The sequence below is a fragment of the Salminus brasiliensis genome, chromosome 11 (assembly GCF_030463535.1).
Source record: "Salminus brasiliensis chromosome 11, fSalBra1.hap2, whole genome shotgun sequence".
NCBI classification, from domain to species: domain Eukaryota; kingdom Metazoa; phylum Chordata; class Actinopteri; order Characiformes; family Bryconidae; genus Salminus; species Salminus brasiliensis.
Genome location: NC_132888.1, coordinates 533231 through 553766, shown reverse-complemented (window position 1 = coordinate 553766; position 20536 = coordinate 533231). Strand labels below are relative to the sequence as shown.

Here is a 20536-nt window from a genome sequence, read left to right as displayed (position 1 = left end):
TAAAAACTAAATATATAAACACTAAACACTAAATATATAAACACTAAATATATAAACACTAAACACTAAATATATACACACTAAATATATAAACACTAAATATATAAACACTAAACACTAAATATATAAACACTAAATATATAAACACTAAACACTAAATATATAAACACTAAATATATAAACACTAAATATATCTCAAATCTGATCATTAAATAAGCAATCAAATTGCTTTCTAAAGAATTGAAATCAAAACATGTAGCCTGTGTGTGAGTGACAGTGGATAAGGCTCTGTACGTGTATGTGGTGTGTGTAGTGTGTGTAGTGTGAAGTGTGTGTAGTGGGTGTGTAGTGTGTGTGTGTGTGTGTGTGTGTGTGTGTGTGTGTGTGTGTGTGTGTGTGTGTGTGTGTGTGGTGTGTGTGCACCCACTCACCCACAGCTGGTCATCTACTCCAGGTGGGTTTTTCTTGACGAAGGCTCCGTAGTAGGTGGCCACGTTGCGATGGTGAGAGTATTTCTTCAGCATGTTGATCTCAGCTTTGATCTCCTCCTCTTCATCCTGAACCCAGAACACGGTCAGTCTGTCAGTCTGTCTGTCTGTCATTAACGCCACACTCCAGTGACATACGCCACCCCCCCCCCCCCAACGACGCTAATGTAGCTAACGAGTACTGGAGGCTAATACCCCACTAGTTAGCTACGATGTAGTAATGAAAGCTTCTACCCCACCGATTAGCACTGAAGCTACGAGGCTAATGTAGCTAACAAGTACTGGTTCCACTGTTTATTAGCTCACCAAACTATCGCTTCAGCAACAGAAACATTCACACCCATTAGCCGGGCAGGGTAAACCAGGTTAAACAGTAAAGAGGAATGTGTGTGTGTGTGTGTGTGTGTGTGTGTGTGTGTGTGTGTGTGTGTGTGTGTGTGTGTGTGTGTGTGTGAGTCAGATGAGTGTGTGTGTGTGTTCTGATTCAGCAGCAGTGATGGTGAGGAGCCGCCGGGCCGGCCCGGTCTCTCAGGGCTGTGGATGAAAGCAGGCCAGTGGGTCAGTCTGAGTCACCTGCAGTATAATGTAATGAGGGACGGCGCCGTGGGCGGACATATGAAAGAGCCATAAAGCACCATAAAGCCCCCAGCTCAAACACAGGTGCAGCAAGACACTGTGGATACTGAATCATTTATAGTGGATACTGAATAATTCATAGTGGACACTGAATAATTCATAGTGGACACTGATTAATTCATAGTGGATACTGAATAATTCATAGTAGACACTGAATAATTCACAGTAGACACTGAATAATTCATAGTAGACACTGAATAATTCATAGTGGATACTGAATAATTCACAGTAGACACTGAATAATTCATAGTAGATACTGAATAATTCACAGTAGACACTGAATAATTCACAGTAGACACTGAATAATTCATAGTAGATACTGAATAATTCACAGTAGACACTGAATAATTCACAGTAGATACTGAATAATTCATAGTGGATACTGAATAATTCATAGTGGACACTGATTAATTCATAGTGGACACTGATTAATTCATAGTGGATACTGAATAATTCATAGTAGACACTGAATAATTCATAGTGGATACTGAATAATTCATAGTAGACACTGAATAATTCATAGTGGATTCATAAAAATACTATTCTTTTTAAATACTGTTATCGATAATATATTGACATGTTACAGTAGTGTTACAATGTTAGTAGTTACTGAATAATAATAATAATAATATTTTCTATTTAAATTGGATTTACAGTAGCATTCCTTTACCCACTGTTGGGGACTCTAACACTGCCTGACACTCTTGTTCGTTTCTACAGCTGTAAATACTACAGGCCCTGATAGGACACACAGTTCGGGTCAGCTGAGGGGAGGTGCTGCTGCTTGTGTGTGGAGGTTCTGGAGGTTGAGGAGTTGATGAACAGTAACTCACCCCGGTCACGTCCATCACCTTGATGGCAGCAAGTTGGCCTGTCTTAACATGTCGACCCTGCAGAGGAAAACCAGAAGAACAATGAGAGCTAAACCACGAGACTCCCCGAGTTCCACCGGAGGTTTAATCATTCGCTCTCTACACACTTCAAAGCAAAACATCAACAACACGATTTCTCAGAACAGCCTGACTCAGTTCCTGTGAAGCTGTCAATCAAGGAAAGGCAGGTGAGAGCAGACAATACAAACATGCAGAAATCACTGGTCTAATCTCAATCACTGAGGAAACAATGAAGCCCAGGGGGTTTATGAGTTCAGTACAAACAAGCCCACAGTGAGAAATGCTGGAGAACCTCCACAATGTGGATGATAATAATAATAATAATAATAATAATAATAATATAAATAATAATAATAATATAAATAATAATAATAATAATAATAATAATACATTCAATAGTAACATCCACTGTTGCCATATTAATACCTATAGTATGAAATGGTGGGAGGGGCCTAACTGCTGTGGACTGTAAATACAGTATATATAAATATATTAACCATTTAATTACGTTCATAAAAGAAAAATACAGTATCTATGACATCACCAGAACCTTTAGAAACGTGCTGTTTGCGGTTCACATGCTCGCGTCACGCCTGAGGAAGCAGACCTGACCCGCGGTGTGAACGAAGCCTCGGTGTCAGTGTGTTTACTGTAGATGAAACGTCTCTAATCCCGGATCACAGCACAGCGACCCGCAAATCTCAGGGAGTCTGCTTAATCCAGCCCATGTGCTAGCATTAGCTGGTTGCTAGCTTTGCTAACCCCCTTTCTGCTGGTCACATGGAGATTTACGGAGTGGCAGGATCGGCCTGATACGCCCCCCCCCCTCCCCCCCACCCACCACACCGGCCTTTATTTACAGATCAAAACAAGCTTTTCAAACACTGGAGAATTTCATAAGAGCTAAACCCCGCTAACCCAATCTCCAGGACCGGCTAACAGACCACGGCAGTATGGTATTCACCCCCGTGTATAAGGTCATCATATTAGACTGGATTAGACTGTGTTGTCAGAGTTTAAAGAAGAAGCTGATTCCTCTACAGTGAAGATTCATGCTGGAAAATACTCAACACAACCGACCAGTGGACCAGTACCGGATATCCGGTTTAGCAATGACCCAGATCTGCACTGTGAGTGAGTGAGTGTGTGTGTGTGTGAGAGAGTGAGTGAGTGAGTGAGTGTGAGTGAGTGAGTGTGTGTGTGTTAGAGAGTGAGTGAGTGAGTGAGTGTGAGTGAGTGAGTGAGTGTGTGTGTGTTAGAGAGTGAGTGAGTGAGTGAGTGAGTGAGTGTGAGTGAGTGAGTGAGTGAGTGAGTGAGTGTGAGTGAGTGTGTGTGTGTTAGAGAGTGAGTGAGTGAGTGAGTGTGTGTGTGTTAGAGAGTGAGTGAGTGAGTGAGTGAGTGTGAGTGAGTGAGTGAGTGAGTGAGTGAGTGAGTGTGAGTGAGTGAGTGAGTGAGTGTGTGTGTGTGTTAGAGAGTGAGTGAGTGAGTGAGTGAGTGAGTGTGAGTGAGTGAGTGAGTGAGTGTGAGTGAGTGAGTGAGTGAGTGTGAGTGAGTGAGTGAGTGAGTGAGTGTGAGTGAGTGAGTGTGAGTGAGTGAGTGAGTGTGTGTGTGTTAGAGAGTGAGTGAGTGAGTGAGAGTGAGTGTGTGTGTGTGTTAGAGAGTGAGTGAGTGAGTGTGAGTGAGTGAGTGAGTGAGTGAGTGTGTGTTAGAGAGTGAGTGAGTGAGTGTGAGTGAGTGAGTGAGTGTGTGTTAGAGAGTGAGTGAGTGAGTGAGTGAGTGTGAGTGTGAGTGAGTGAGTGTGTGTGTGTTAGAGAGTGAGTGAGTGAGTGAGTGAGTGAGTGAGTGTGAGTGAGTGAGTGTGTGTGTTAGAGAGTGAGTGTGAGTGAGTGTGTGTGTGTGTTAGAGAGTGAGTGAGTGAGTGAGTGTGAGTGAGTGAGTGAGTGAGTGAGTGTGTGTTAGAGAGTGAGTGAGTGAGTGTGAGTGAGTGAGTGAGTGAGTGTGTGTTAGAGAGTGAGTGAGTGAGTGAGTGAGTGTGAGTGAGTGAGTGTGTGTGTGTTAGAGAGTGAGTGAGTGAGTGAGTGAGTGAGTGTGAGTGAGTGAGTGTGTGTGTTAGAGAGTGAGTGTGAGTGAGTGTGTGTGTGTTAGAGAGTGAGTGTGTGAGTGTGTGTGTTAGAGAGTGAATGAGTGAGTGTGTGAGTGAGTGTGTGTTAGAGAGTGAGTGAGTGAGTGTGTGTGTTAGAGAGTGTGTGTGTGAGAGAGTGAGTGAGTGTGAGTGAGTGTGTTAGAGTGTGACTGAGTGAGTGTGAGTGAGTGAGTGTGAGAGAGTGAGTGAGTGTGAGAGAGTGAGTGAGTGTGAGAGTGTGGTGGATTAGGCTTGTACCGCTAGCCAAATCACAGGAGTGTGAGCTGCAGTATTGGGGCTGAAGAGGCTCAGTGGGCCGAGAGACAGCAAATAAAACAACCCCAGAGACCCCCATAAACATAGCGTGGGGGGGGGGGCAGTGAGGTAGATGATGATTAATAGCTCTTCTTGATGAAACTGCCATAAACCAGAGTGCAGCAGTGTGTACAGCGGTGTGTACAGCGATGTGTACAGCGGTGCGTACAGCGGTGCGTACAGCGGTGTGTACAGCGGTGTGTACAGCGGTGTGTACAGCAGTGTGTACAGCGGTGTGTACAGCGGTGTGTACAGCGGTGCGTACAGCGGTGCGTACAGCGGTGCGTACAGCAGTGTGTACAGCAGTGCGTACAGCGGTGTGTACAGCAGTGTGTACAGCGGTGTGTACAGCAGTGTGTACAGCGGTGTGTACAGCAGTGTGTACAGCAGTGTGTACAGCGGTGTGTACAGCAGTGTGTACAGCGGTGTGTACAGCAGTGTGTACAGCAGTGTGTACAGCGGTTAACATCCTGAACTCACGAACACTCACTGTCATTAAATGCAATCAAATCCTCACAGCAATGTTCCTCCAAAATCTAGTAGAAAAGCAGGAGCAACTCTCAACTCTTAAACCCCATATTCAGAAGAAACAATGAATGACAGGTGTCCCAATACTTTTGTCCATGTAGTGTATATCTGATGTGAAAATATTGTGATATGGTATTTATCAGTATCACTCAGTCCTACACTGAGCTGAGCCGGGCTGGGCTGGGCTGGGCTGGGCTGGGCTGGGCTGGACTGGACTGGACTGGACTGGGCTGGGCTGAGCTGAGCTGGGCTGAGCTGGGCTGGGCTGGGCTGGGCTGGACTGGACTGGACTGGACTGGACTGGACTGGACTGGACTGGACTAGCCCGCAGGGTCCTGCTGAAGCCTATAAAGCATCCGCGGCCTCCTGCAGCCCGGCAGCTGGCAGTGGCAGGTGTGTGTTATAGATAAGACCATAGTGCCTCTATTATCACTCCTCCAGCCCCTGGGCTCCCTCCATCACACACAACCCTGACCTTCTGACCTCCTCTAGATAATGGATTTGTGATGAAGTGTCTTTGCTGATGGAAAAACTGCACCGCAATTCTGAGACTCCACCCTGTGACCAGCAGGAGGCGCTGACATAAACAATAACAATATAAGCAAAGCCAAAATGCAGACGATCAGCCAAGACATGAAGAGTGGTGCGTGCAGTTAGCACTACGCTAACTGGTGGACACAAGCTCCGTTAGCCTCTAGCTCCAGAGTGCAACCAAAGATGGGACACATTTGAAAGAGTCTGACTTTTATCAAACTACGTTAGCAAAGCGCTAGCAGCCCAGTCTGCCCCCTTCAGCTGGTCAGCTAAACGGGGGGTGGGGAGAGGACCTCCGAGCAGCAGGACAGTCTAACAGCGCTGCCCTGGACAACACAGCAACGTCACAGAGCAGGGGACTCTCGCCCATCAGAGAGAGAGAGTTTATTTACAACTCAGCTGGATACAGTCTGGGTGTGAAACAAACAAACAAACACACACACACACACACACACACACACACACACACACACACACACACAAAACATACACACACTTCTCAGTCTCTCTCACACACATACTCATGAAAACAACACAAAAATAAAGTCATAAATAAACCAGACTCATCCAGAGAGACAGACAGACAGACACATAGAAAAGATAGACAGACAGATAGACAGACAGACAGATAGACAGACAGACAGATAGACATACAGACAGATATATACATAGACAGATACATGGATATATAGACAGACAGACCGACAAACAGACAGACATGTAAAGCGCACAATAACACCAATGACAGCTGCACAGTTTACTAAAAATCTCCCACCCCTATCGACCTTAGCTTACACTCCGTCAGACCAAACGGAGCTCGTCAAATTAACAAACGATCTAGAGAATACCCTCCGATCAACCTTAGACAAAGTAGCACCGTTCAAAAATAAAATGATGAGGCAGTAAAGGCTCGCACCGTGGTACAGTGATCAAACTCGTATCTTAAAACAAACAGTGCGGAAACTAGAGCGTAAACGGCGGATGACCAAACTAGAGGTGTTCCACTCTGCGTGGAAGGACAGCCTTAGTCAGTATAGAAAGGCACTCATTAAAGCTCGCTCAGCGTATCTGGCCTCGCTGATCGAGAAAAACAAAAACAATCCCAGAGTTCTTTTTAATGAGATCTCTAAACTTACTAAAAGCCAGGCAGATACTCAACCCCAGATCCCAACATCTTTAACTAGTCATGTTTTTATGGACTATTTTAATAATAAAATAGAAAATATTAGACAACAAATCCAACCCTGCTTATTAAATCAAACATGGCCGTCACCTGATGTAGTTGCTTTAGAACAGAACTTAGTTGTAGAACAAAGGCTGGAAGCCTTCTACCCACTTCCACAGCCTGAACTAGAAAAAATTATATCCTCAGCTAATTGTACAACATGTACACTCGACCCGATTCCCTCTAAATTGCTAAAAGAAATTCTCCCAATTATAATCAGACCTCTTTTAACAATTGTAAATTCATCCCTTAGCCTTGGGCATGTACCCCAAACCCTTAAAATAGCAGTTATAAAACCTTTAATCAAGAAACCAAATCTTGATCCTAGTGTATCGTCTAATTACAGACCCGTCTCCAACCTCACATTCGTATCTAAGATATTAGAAAAAGCTGTGGCCCAACAGCTCTGCTTATACCTGAGTAAAAATGACCCAATCACAGCACAGAGACAGTCCTTCAGACCCAATCACAGCACAGAGACAGCCCTTCAGACCCAATCACAGCACAGAGACAGTCCTTCAGACCCAATCACAGCACAGAGACAGCCCTTCAGACCCAATCACAGCACAGAGACAGTCCTTCAGACCCAATCACAGCACAGAGACAGCCCTTCAGACCCAATCACAGCACAGAGACAGTCCTTCAGACCCAATCACAGCACAGAGACAGTCCTTCAGACCCAATCACAGCACAGAGACAGTCCTTCAGACCCAATCACAGCACAGAGACAGCCCTTCAGACCCAATCACAGCACAGAGACAGCCCTTCAGACCCAATTACAGCTCAGAGACAGCCCTTCAGACCCAATTACAGCTCAGAGACAGCCCTTCAGACCCAATCACAGCACAGAGACAGCCCTTCAGACCCAATCACAGCACAGAGACAGCCCTTCAGACCCAATCACAGCACAGAGACAGTCCTTCAGACCCAATCACAGCACAGAGACAGCCCTTCAGACCCAATCACAGCCCAGAGACAGTCCTTCAGACCCAATCACAGCACAGAGACAGTCCTTCAGACCCAATCACAGCACAGAGACAGTCCTTCAGACCCAATCACAGCAGAGACAGCCCTTCAGACCCAATCACAGCACAGAGACAGCCCTTCAGACCCAATCACAGCCCAGAGACAGTCCTTCAGACCCAATCACAGCACAGAGACAGTCCTTCAGACCCAATCACAGCACAGAGACAGCCCTTCAGACCCAATCACAGCCCAGAGACAGTCCTTCAGACCCAATCACAGCACAGAGACAGTCCTTCAGACCCAATCACAGCACAGAGACAGCCCTTCAGACCCAATCACAGCACAGAGACAGCCCTTCAGACCCAATCACAGCACAGAGACAGCCCTAGTGAAGATTACGAATGATCTCCTTCTTGCCTCTGATCAAGGCTACGTATCTTTATTAGTCCTACTAGACCTTAGTGCAGCCTTTGATACAATAGATCATACTATATTACTAGAAAGATTAGAGAAAATGGTTGGAATCACAGGGACAGCCCTATCATGGTTCCAATCATATCTAACGGGACGCTTCCAATTCGTAAAAATAAAAGATTTATCTTCAAACTACACAGAAGTAAGATATGGAGTTCCGCAAGGCTCAATTTTAGGACCACTATTATTTACATTATACATGTTACCACTGGGCTCAGTTATAAGCAGACATGGTGTTAATTTCCACTGTTCTGCAGATGACACACAGCTCTATATATCAGCCAAACCTGACGATAAATTTAGACTACAGAAAATGGAGGACTGTGTAAAGGATATAAAACTCTGGATGTCACATAACTTCCTTCTCCTCAACAGTGACAAAACCGAAGTTCTCCTTTTAGGTCCAAAAGACTCTAGAAATAAACTATCAGACTTAATGTTAGACTGATGCTTCCATCATTCCTGGTTTAGCAGCTAAAAATCTTGGCTTCACATTCGACTCAGATTTATCATTTGAGCAACATATAGCTAATATTAGTAGAACAGCCTTTATGCAGCTTAGGAACATCTCCAAACTAAGAAACTCCTTATCACTACAGGATGCAGAAAAGCTAGTACATGCTTTTATTACCTCAAGGCTAGATTACTGTAATGCACTACTGTCAGGTTGTTCCAGCAGGAACCTCAATAAACTTCAGCTGGTGCAAAATGCTGCAGCCAGGGTCCTTACTAAAACTAGAACATCTGACCATATCAGTCCAGTTCTATCAGCACTTCATTGGCTCCCAGTTAAATTCCGTATAGAATACAAAATTCTTTTATTAACATATAAAGCCCTACATGGCCTCGCTCCTGAGTACCTGCAGGATCTTATAGTATATTACGAACCATCAAGACTACTTAGATCTCAGGGTGCTGGCCTCTTACTCGTGCCCAAAATTCAGAAAACCTCAGCAGGGGGAAGAGCCTTTTCTTATAAAGCCCCCCAGCTCTGGAATAACCTTCCAGATAATGTTCGGGACTCTTTAAATCTAAGCTGAAAACTTGTTTAGTTTAGCTTTTGGTAATTAATGTTTCTTAGATAAGGGCTGCAGGTCCAGGGGTTCGCGGACCCAGGGAATTGTAGTACACTGAGATGCTGGAGCTGTCGTCTCGCTGCTTACACGCCATCACTCAGGTTTGTTGACGGTGGAGCAGATAGATGCTGGTGTTCTCAGGGTACGCCCGTGTCCGTGTTACCTTCTGGCTCTCTCCTTTTAATTATGCTGTGATAATCAGACCTGCCGGAGTCGTCAGACATACCCAGATGCTGATTCTCAACATTCTCTGCACTCCATAAAATTCCTCTTAGAACTAACTTCTCTCTCTTTACCTTCCCCGAGTAAATGACCACCCAGCCCGACCTGCTGGAAGATTGCCCGCTGAGGTCCCCTCTACTTGCATCTAACCAGCTGCCACCTACCAGTCCCCCGCAACCCGCCACCACCCATGGCTCACCCGCCAGCTGCTGCTGCCTGTTTGGTGGCCGTGCTGAAACCTAGATGGACTCGTGCCTGTCTGACACTATTAATATCACCACCATCAACTTTCTGTTGTATCTGCTTTGGTCATTTTTATCATTAATGTTTAAAACAGTCTGGCCAGAGGAGGATGGGTCCCCCTTGTGAGTCTTGGTTCCTCCCAAGGTTTCTTCCTCCAGCTCTGAGGGAGTTTTTCCTTGCCACTGTCGCTGTTGGCTGCTCACGGGGGTCTTTGATCCTTCATGTTATTTCTTCTTTCTTCTCTGTCTCTGTCCTTTATTAAGTACTAATTATGTAAAGCTGCTTTGTGACGACAACAGTTGTAAAAAGCTACACAAATAAATTTGACTTGACTTGACTTGACATGTAGACAGACAGGCAGATAAATAGACAGGTAAACAGACAGAACTGCGCAATGAACTGGAACTGGTGGTGAGCAGCTCCACCCTCAGGGTTACCTGGATATTCCAAAAACAAAAAACCTGCCTGTCCTGCTCCCACAGCCAGGAGTCACGACACCTTCCCCGCTCACGGCGATCATCACTGACAGCTGTTAAATCACTGTTCGGTCATTAAAGCGACAGTTCAGCGTGAAGTCACACCCCCCAGTTACCCCTCTCACCCCTCTGAAATGCAGTCAATCAGCCCTGGAGGAGTGTTAGCACAGGGCTTCTGATTTACACTGTTCTGCAGGGCACCTGCCACTAGCTTAGCCCTACACAGAACTCCTGAGTTCCCTACTCTCCTTCTCCTACTACACAGCATCTTACCCCCTGCACTTTACACTCTCACAAAACTACTACTACTACTACTACTAAGTATTGGGACACCTCCACACTATTCCACCTACAGGAGGTGTCTTTTCTGACTCTCCATTCTAAACCCACAGGCTGTATTACTCTGGAGCTGGTCCTCCTTTAACAGCAGCTCTACCAGCAGCAGCAGCAGGTCTGGAGCTCTGCAGTTATTGGAAGAATAGCAGGGCTAGCAGGGTTAGAGGCTGGAGTTTATACACCTGTGGCTGAATGAGACTGAATCAGACCCCTGAATTCAGCGATTAAAAGGAGTGCCCCAATACTTTTTTAAAAATTATTATTTTTATTTTTTTATTTGATACATTCTATCCTATGTTGTGTGTTGTGACTGTATGTGAGAAAAAGGAGGAGTCTGTAAAGCTGCTAAATGAAAGCGGCTGTAAATGAAGAGTCTTTTCTCTGCAGCATTGTTCACGTTCCAGCTCCACTCCACAGTCTGAGTGCATGAAGCTTCGGTAAATCAGCTGCAGCTCACAGCTCCTCTGTGCAGAGCTGGGTTTAGAAACACACACTGCATCTCCTCTGCATACCAATGCAGCTAAAACACTCCACAACGGGACGGGACGGGGAAATGCACAGCACTCCTCTAACGCAGCCTAGCAACCCTCAGGCCTGGGAGCGTGAGGAATCAGACAGGGAGAAGCTGGAACCACCTTCATTGTTTAAACCGACCCATTTAATTACCTTACCACATTTACCCTACAGGCATGGTAACATGGGGAGTGGCACAGTAAATTCATTTAAACTCTATTAATTCAGTTTAGTTCTACAGTGTTTGAAGCTGAACCACCATCACATCTACAGTACACTCCTGACTGACCCACCATCACATCTACAGTACACTCCTGACTGACCCACCATCACATCTACAGTACACTCCTGACTGACCCACCATCACATCTACAGTACACTCCTGACCCACCATCACATCTACAGTACACTCCTGACACACCATCACATCTACAGTACACTCCTGACACACCATCACATCTACAGTACACTCCTGACACACCATCACATCTACCTCCAACTACCAACTACCTCCACCATGTTTGGAAGCTGTGCTTCAGCCTGGCTAGCTCTCACTGTGAGCTGAAGCTGATCTGCTTGTAAACGGTGCTCTATTACGCCACCAAGAGGAGATTGAGATAATACAGGAGTGAATTCTGGGACTTCTACACACACATATCAGTCATCACACACACTCACCATGAACACACCATACAGTGTTATGGTACAGGGGGAATCAGGAGATATACCTGTCTGTTTGGTGGGAAAATTGATGGACGGTGTTGCTATGGGAACAGAAGAAGATAACCAAAAGCAGGTTCTACCAGAACACTAAGAGTCCTTGTTTCTTTACACTGTGTTAGTTTGTACTCCGCTCCCGGATTGTAGATACAGGCTCAGCCGAGCCGAGCGTTCCGCTCCGTTAGCAGAACCGTCACACTTCTTATCAGACTGCTGGTGTTTGTGTCTCCTGAGCTCCAGAGCACATCTCCAGCTCACTGTATCAGCAGAACAACAGCGAGGGAAAGGACTTCTCACTTTTCTCAAAGTCAGGCATGAAGTCTTTGAGAGACGCTAATTAATCCACTAAAACCTCACAGACATCTTACAGCCCCGAACCTCAAAGCTGATTTCTATCAGGGAAACACCTTTAAAAGCCAAACTGAGGAGAACACAGGCATAGAGACCCATCCCAGCTCACTGCAGGGTTAACACACAGACACCAACCACGAAACAGCTGCTGGAGAAATACACTGTACTACTGCTGAATAGCCCAGACGTGGCTCTGAGATCAGGACTAGAGTGTACTGCCATCTACAGTCACTACATCATTCTACTATAGCGCTTCATTACATACACTGTGCATCACAACTGCATACTAATGAGGCATACTGACTGGCTGTTGAGTATTAAGCATACCAATTTAAAAAAATGTCAACGTTGAGTATAGTCGAAAATATTGGAGTTTTTTTGTGTGGTTTCGATGGACATTGTTTTCCCACAATGCAGTGCAAAACGGAAAGGGAGGAGCAGCTCATATTCAAACAAATGATTAGAAAACAATAGCAGATAATGATGCCAGTGCAGCAGAGATGGCAGCAGGAGAACTTGCAGTGACATATGTGGGCATGGTAATGCTTCATCACTTCCTGTTAGTACAGAACTACTTCTACTACTAACCTGCCAAACCCGCACTCAAACCCAAACCCAAACTCTATAGCATTAGTGTGCAACTGGGACGCAGCCACAGTCTCTGGCAGTTAAAGCAGCAGCATGTCAGAAATACTATTTTTGCTCCCCCTACTGGTATGGAGTGTAATTTACATTTACTCCACTGCAGTTAATACAAATCATGCATAATCAGCTGGCAATCAGTGGAGCAGCATGTGGGCTGAGGCGGTAGAGTAACACTACAGGATTTTACACTAATATGACTCTATGGGTTCTGCAGCGTTACACAGCAGTTCTGGAGAGAGGTTCTCCTCCTGCAGCTCCACCACCAAACCTCCATAGTGCAGTAGCAGCAGCGCTCCGGCCCGGAGTGGGAATGACGGAGACGCCCTTCTCCCATCAGCCTGGACAATGTGTTACTGAAACCAAAAGCAACTGACCAAGCTATTATGGTCAGATTTTGCCAGTGAGCTCATCAATAAAACACACTGCTCACACTGTACAAACAGCCCAACTTGGAACATGACTGCAGCTCAACCTCACACACACACACACACACACCAGCTCTGAACTGCAGGGTAATATACCCACTTTAGCCTCCGATGGCCACACTTCTCTATAAAGAATCCTTCTTCACAGCGGGGGTGAACGCAAGCAGACGCCTAACTTCCACCTAATGGTGATGAAGACGCTGCCTGATGCCCGAGACACTGTTCTACCAGAGTTCTGAGAAGAGTCTGAGAGGGTTTAGATTGTTAATGAACGGTTTAGAAACACACACACACACACACACACACGGTTTTCTTCTCCATGTAGGTCAGTTGGCATTTGTGTGTGTACTGGAATGAATGCAGTGTGTGTGTGGTGTGTGGTGTGTGTGTGTGTGTCTGTCTGTGTGTACACTAAGGACTGCAGATATGGGTCAGTCCACATCCCCAGAGAGACTCTTGAGACTCGAGAGAAACGTTCAGAGAGGAGACAGAGAGAGGAAAGAAAAAGTACAATGAAAACACGACATCATGAGACGAGACGAGACGAGACGAGACGAGACAACACAAGACAAGACAAACTGAGATGACATGAGACGAGACAAGATAACATGACACAAAACGAGACAAGTCTAGAGAAGACTAGACCAAGTGACACAGGACGAGAAGAGACAAGCCGAGATGACATGACATGAGACAAGACAACAAGTGAGATGAGACGAGACAAGACAAGTCTAGATGAAACCAGACGAGACAAGACGAGACATGTCTAGATGAAACAAGATGAGACGAGTCTAGACAAGACTAGACAAGTCTAAATGACAAGATGACATGAGACAAGACAAGATAAGAGAGAAAATGAGACGCAACAACATTACAAGATGAGACATGATAACACAAAAAAACAAGATGCATGAACGAGACGAGGCGAGACGAGGCGAGACGAGACGAGACGAGGCGAGACTACAGTAGAATAGTATATAGTATAGTCAGTCATGTTAAGGTCAGTATTGTGCGTGTTAAAATTAAATGAGCAAAAACCACAACAGATAAACAACAACAACAACAACAACAACAACATCATCGTTCCTCCAGCAGCTGTTCCGCTAAGAGCTCTGCTGAGCTGTGTGCTGGCAGTCTGTCTGCAGGGAGGTGAGAGGGAGAGGTGGAGAGGGGATAAAGTAGATGGATGGAGGAGCTGAGCGGTGGAGGAGAGTCCTCAGCTTTAATGGAGGGAGGCAGTGAGGTGTGTAAAGTCATTACATAGAGAGAGAATGGCCTAGGCTCCGCCCACAGTCTGCCACTCAACACAAAACCGCCAATCAGACCAGACACTGACCTCAAACGCTCCCCAGGCTTTTGTCAGAGTGTCAGAAAACACTGAGAGGCTGTCCAAAAGTATTCAGACACCTTATCCAGCATTTCTTCTGCAACCAAGGGTATTAATGAAGCCTTTCCTGCAGTAACAGCCTCTAGTCTTCTGGGAAGGCTTTACACTTGGAACTGTGAGGAACATTTGATTGCCCTCTGAGAGTGAGAGAATCAGCGAGGTCTCTGAAGTGAGAGCATCGGTCACTCAGTAAGAGTAACAGTGAGGTCACTGAGGTCTGATAATACTCCACAGCTCAATGCTGGGGGGCTTTATATCTCTCTAGCCCAAGCCTGGCATTATGCACAGTGACCTTGGGGCCATGTGAGCGAGTGACAGGTAGTGCAATTTCACTTAGTGCAATTTCATTACAGCAGCAATGTGAGGAATGTGAGGATTGTAGCGTGATGGTAAGGTCTGGAATATAACTGCCCTCAGGCCACACCCTTCAGACACTCCCACAAACACAGACTACTGACCTTCATCAGATTTCTCTGAACATTTAAAGCATTTTTCTGTTTATTTGCTAAAACAACATTAATATGTGCAGCATCAGCATGTTTAATTCTATATGAATTACATATTAAATTATGTAAATAAACAGCAGCTGTGTGCTGAACGTGTGTGTCTGTAGAGGATGTGACTGGTTTATACTCACAACATCAACCATACACACAGTTTCCATTAAGGTATATGTACAGGTAAATTCACAGGTGTATGTACAGGTGTGTACAGGTATATTTGTAGGTGTATGTACAGGTGTGTACAGGTATATTTGTAGGTGTATGTACAGGTGTGTACAGGTAAATTCACAGGTGTATGTACAGGTGTGTACAGGTATATTTGTAGGTGTATGTACAGGTGTGTACAGGTAAATTCACAGGTGTATGTACAGGTGTGTACAGGTAAATTCACAGGTGTATGTACAGGTGTGTACAGGTATATTTGTAGGTGTATGTACAGGTGTGTACAGGTAAATTCACAGGTGTATGTACAGGTGTGTACAGGTATATTTGTAGGTGTATGTACAGGTGTGTACAGGTAAATTCACAGGTGTATGTACAGGTGTGTACAGGTAAATTCACAGGTGTATGTACAGGTGTGTACAGGTATATTTGCATGCTTATGTTTCAGGAGGGAATTGCAGAACAGTGGCACAGCTTAAGCAGTTGCTAGGCTGTTCCTGCAAGGTGGTTGGTGATTGCTAGGTGGTTGCTATAGTGTGGCCAAGTGGTTGCTCTGATACCACATATGGTTAGTTGGGTGTTACTAGTGCATTTGAATAATCATGGCACAATAAAGAGGCACAAACTTTTACATTCTCTTCATTCTGTATCTGTAAAACTGTTGCAATGCGGAAACCATTCATCCAATCAACAATCAGACCAAACTCTCTGGAGTTGGGCCGATGTCCATATTTTAAAAACTGTGGGAAGAGTAGGAATAGAAATAAAAAATAAACATAATTAAATATCATGCAACAATGATTACAGCCCTGTTACTCTGTCTGTCTGCCTGTCTGTCTGTCTGTCTGAGAGAGAGAGAGAAAATGTGAGAGAGAGAGAGAGAGAGAGAGAGTGCAAATCCTCAGAGTAATAAGATCAGGAATTCTTGACCGGTCATGCCTCACCACATGTATTCACATTTAGTTTGTTTACACACACACACACACACACACACACACACACACACACACACACACACACACACACACACACACACACACAGCTGCAGTAAAACCCAGCAGACTGTATTTACAGATTTCAGACATTAACACCACCTCCTCTAATCCAGACTCAGAAACAGCAGGAATGTTCTGGAGCGCTAACAGCTAACGGCTAACGGCTGCAGGGGAAGTGGGCGGGGTTTCAGTCTGCAGTTAAACGGCTCTGTGCTTTGACTGTACAACAGAAGCTCTACTGTAAACTCAGCACAGCTCCACTGCCTTACATAGACACACACTCAGCTCAGAGCCAGAGCCAAGAACACACACACACGCGCACCGAATCACCGTGGAGACGGATCACTAATGACAATCTTGTGTTTCTATTCCTTAACGGCCTTGAAATTCCGACCATCCTCAGACGCTCAGGGGGAAGCGTACGCTGGACTAAATGTAGGGGGTTTGGAACATAATCCCCTTCATGACTTTCATAGAGAACTTCAAGCGGTTGCTATGGTGTTGCCATGCAGCATGGCTTTGCTAGGTGGTTGTTAGGTGATTGTTATGATGTTGCTAAGTGGTTGCTATAGGGGTACTATGGTGTTCCAAAGTGGTTTCTATGGTGTTGCTTACTGGTTGCTTGGGTTGGTTGCAAGGCAGTTGCTATGGCATCCCAGCTGATTTCTATGGTTTTGCTAAATGGTTGCTAGGCAGTTGCTATGGTGCTACTATCTGGTTGCCATTGTGTTGAAGTTGGCTGCTATGGTGTTCCAAGGTAATTTCTGTGGTGTTGCTTACTGGTTGCTAGGCAGTTGCTACAGTATCCTATTCTACAGTGTGGCTAAATGGTTGCTAGATGGGTGCCATAGTGTCTAAAGGAGGTTCATGGTTCCAACAGTTTTGCAAAATGGTTGCTAGGTGATTGCTACGGTGTTGGCATGTGTTTGGCAATGGTGCTGCTAAAGGGTTGCTATGGTGTTGCTTGAGCACTATACTGTTGCAAGGTGGTTGCTGTAGTATTGTTTAATGGTTGCTAGGGTGTTGCTAGAAGATCAGATGTAGGGAAATGTACGAAAGACTGAATCACACAATTAGACCAAACTCTTGTCAAACCCCAACCTTCTCCAGACCTTCTCCACTGAGTCTGAGGAACAGATGGAGGAACCATACGGACGACCTGAGCACCAGAAACTGAGCGTGTTGGAGCAGAACTCCAGAATCAGAATCATTAACAATTCATAAGCTTTGAGGAAGAGCTTTAAATTATTCACACAGAACAGCACCACCTATCTAACTTTTACGTTTATATATATATATATATATATATATATAACCGGTGGGGTGACGTGCCGGACGGAGAGAGGCTCTCTCCCAGGAGAGGAACCATGAAGAAAACAAAGGAAGAGAAAACAGTAGATAAGGACAGACGTCAGGGGCCCGGGGGTGGGGGGTTCTCCGGCGGGTGGCAGAAAGCTGGAGCTTGTTTGGGTGAAATAAAGCAAGAAGGAATTCTCATCCTTGGAGATAATCTAAACACAGCACACACTCAGCAGGACCCGGAGAGAAAGACCAGACTAGGTGGAGGAGATCAGCACTGCTTACTGACAGAGGGTTCTTTAGTAAAGTTTATGGTTCTTTATAGAACTCCGAGAACATCTGGAGCCTGATGATTCTGGTGAAAGTGGGGAAAACCTCTGGTGATTACTAGAATATTTATAGCACCAACAGCATTCCACTGCTGATCCATTTCAGTCTACGTAGAACTTGGATCTAGTAAAGAAGATGATTTTGGAGGAGAATTGCAATGAGGATTTGATTGCATTCAGCCACAAGAGTGTTAGTGAGGTCAGGTTGTTGGATGATGATGATCACCATCCCATCTTATCATCCCCAACTCCTCAAAAGTATAAGAGGGACACACACAGCTTGTCTAGTCCTTGTAGAGAAGAACTGCCAATCAAACAGGACTCTCTGGAGCTCCATGCTGCCTAATGTCAGGCGTGGGCTAGAGGGGTATAAAGCCCCCCAGCATTGAGGAGCTGTGGAGCAGTGGAAGAACTGTGTTCTCTGGAATGATGGTGGAGGAGCTCCATCCAGTACTTTTGGGATGAGTTGGGGATGAGGAGGTGGGGCGCTGATCATCATCCAACATCCTGACCTCACTAACACTATTGTGGCTGAATGCAATCAAATCCTCATAGCAATGCTTCTCCAGAATCTAGTAGAAAGTCTTCTTGTCTGGACAGTAGAGACTCCAACAAAAGCAGGATCAACTCTTTTAATACCCCTGATTTCAGAAGAAGCAGTGAATGAGCAGGTGTCCCAATACTTTTGTCTATTTAGTGTAGCTTTATGCTTTAAGCTTAATGACTCAATATTGAAGTATCATTTGTTATCCAGACATATCTGTTGACTTTAAGTGGAATACTTTTGCACCGTACTGAACAAACAACTCCACTCCTGGCCAAGACTAACAGCAGTAACTCTGACAGGACCTGATAAATCCGCTCCATTCATTCACAGTGTCGAGTGTAAATACGCTGGAAGTCAAGCCGTGACGAATACACACACAACTACAGATTACATCTGAATTTACCCCCAACCGCCACACCTGCCCAGCTGCAGGCTCCTCTGGAAGGAATAAACCTGAGGGCCTGTTTTAGGCAGCAACAGATCCAGACACGCACTCTGTACACAGTCAGTTCCAGAGAAGTGGTGGGATGAATGGTGGGAGCGTGAGAGGAGGGGAGGAGCTAATCTCTCCATGACTGATCCCTCCCGGCCGAGTGTGTGCAGGTTTGTGAGGTTAATGAACTGCTGAGTGTTCTCACACGGCTTCCAGCTTTCATCACCAACCCTGACTAATAACAATCAGCCGGTCTGACTCTGAAGAACCCGGAATCAAAAAACACAAGATCTAAATCAGCAGAATCGGCTAAATCAAGAGCGCAGTAAGAACCATTCACGTGTGATTATATCAGATCCTTTGTGTGTTTAACACTGTTCCTCAGCTTAGTACTGCTGGGTTTCTGCAGAACCATCACTAATCCTAACCCTAAAAATCCACCAATCCACCACAGCTCTAAATCCACCAACAGGAGACCACCACAGTTCTAAATCCACCAACAGGAGACCACCACAGCTCTAAATCCACCAATAGAAGACCACCACAGCTCCAATTCCACCAACAGGAGACCACCACAGCTCTAAATCCAGCAACATGAGACCACCACAGCTCTAAATCCAGCAACAGGAGACCACCACAGTTCTAAATCCACCAACAGGAGACCACCACAGCTCTAAATCCACCAACAGGAGAACACCACAGCTCTAAATCCACCAACAGAAGACCACCACAGCTCCAATTCCACCAACAGGAGACCACCACAGCTCTAAATCCACCAACAGGAGACCACCACAGCTCTAAATCCACCAACAGGAGAACACCACAGCTCTAAATCCACCAACAGGAGACCACCACAGCTCTAAATCCACCAACAGAAGACCACCACAGCTCCAATTCCACCAACAGGAGACCACCACAGCTCTAAATCCACCAACAGAAGACCACCACAGTTCTAAATCCACCAACAGGAGACCACCACAGTTCTAAATCCACCAACAGGAGACCACCACAGTTCTAAATCCACCAATAGGAGACCACCACAGCTCTAAATCCACCAATAGGAGACCACCACAGCTCTAAATCCACCAATAGGAGAGCACACACACATGATGACTGCTTAGGCGACTCCTTTAACCTACTGCTGCTCCTCCACCAGCTGACCTTGTCCTCCTGCCTCCGCTATGAAATCATGCAACTCCAGCGTCCAGTTCTGCAGATCCTCTGCATATTTCCAGCTGAAGGGAATGAAGGGGAAGTGTGTGTGTGTGTGTGTGTGTGTGTGTGTGGATCTGAGCGGACACTGTGGGTGTGTACAGCGGCCTGTGGCTAAATCACAGCTGGACGGCAGGCCGAGATTACAGGAGGTAACAGTGAGCTCCTGCAGTGGCTACTCCTCCTCCTCCTCTGTAGATGGCTGCAGTACCTGCGGAGAACCTTGTAATGGAGCTGTGAAGTTCTGCAGACTCTGAGCTGTGGTTTCACACCAGGGCCTTTGACTCACAGTGGAATTTCGTGGCGGTGAAGGGCAGAAGAGTGAAGGTGCTGCTGCTGAGCACCGTGCTGCATGACTCACCGGAGAGCGCTGGGATTAATGGCACATGTTTACATGCTGATACACTCAGAGCTGGGCTGGAACGCTGTTGTGTGACCAGGAAGAAGGAAATGAACTCAAATCATAAACATGAACTGTAAA

The 20536-nt window shown here is 45.6% G+C and overlaps 1 protein-coding gene across 3 annotated transcripts in view; it reads right to left on the bottom strand.

Moving 5' to 3' along the window:
* tnika (TRAF2 and NCK interacting kinase a) overlaps positions 1-20536 on the bottom strand; it is a 66459-nt gene that overhangs the window by 29583 nt on the left and 16340 nt on the right. For all 3 annotated transcript variants that reach the window (XM_072691227.1, XM_072691228.1, XM_072691229.1), the window contains exons 3-4: positions 1958-2014; positions 432-557 (exon numbers count right to left, since the gene is read on the bottom strand). In XM_072691227.1, the coding sequence (XP_072547328.1) occupies positions 432-557; positions 1958-2014 (183 nt within the window). The remainder of the gene's footprint in view (positions 1-431; positions 558-1957; positions 2015-20536) is intronic.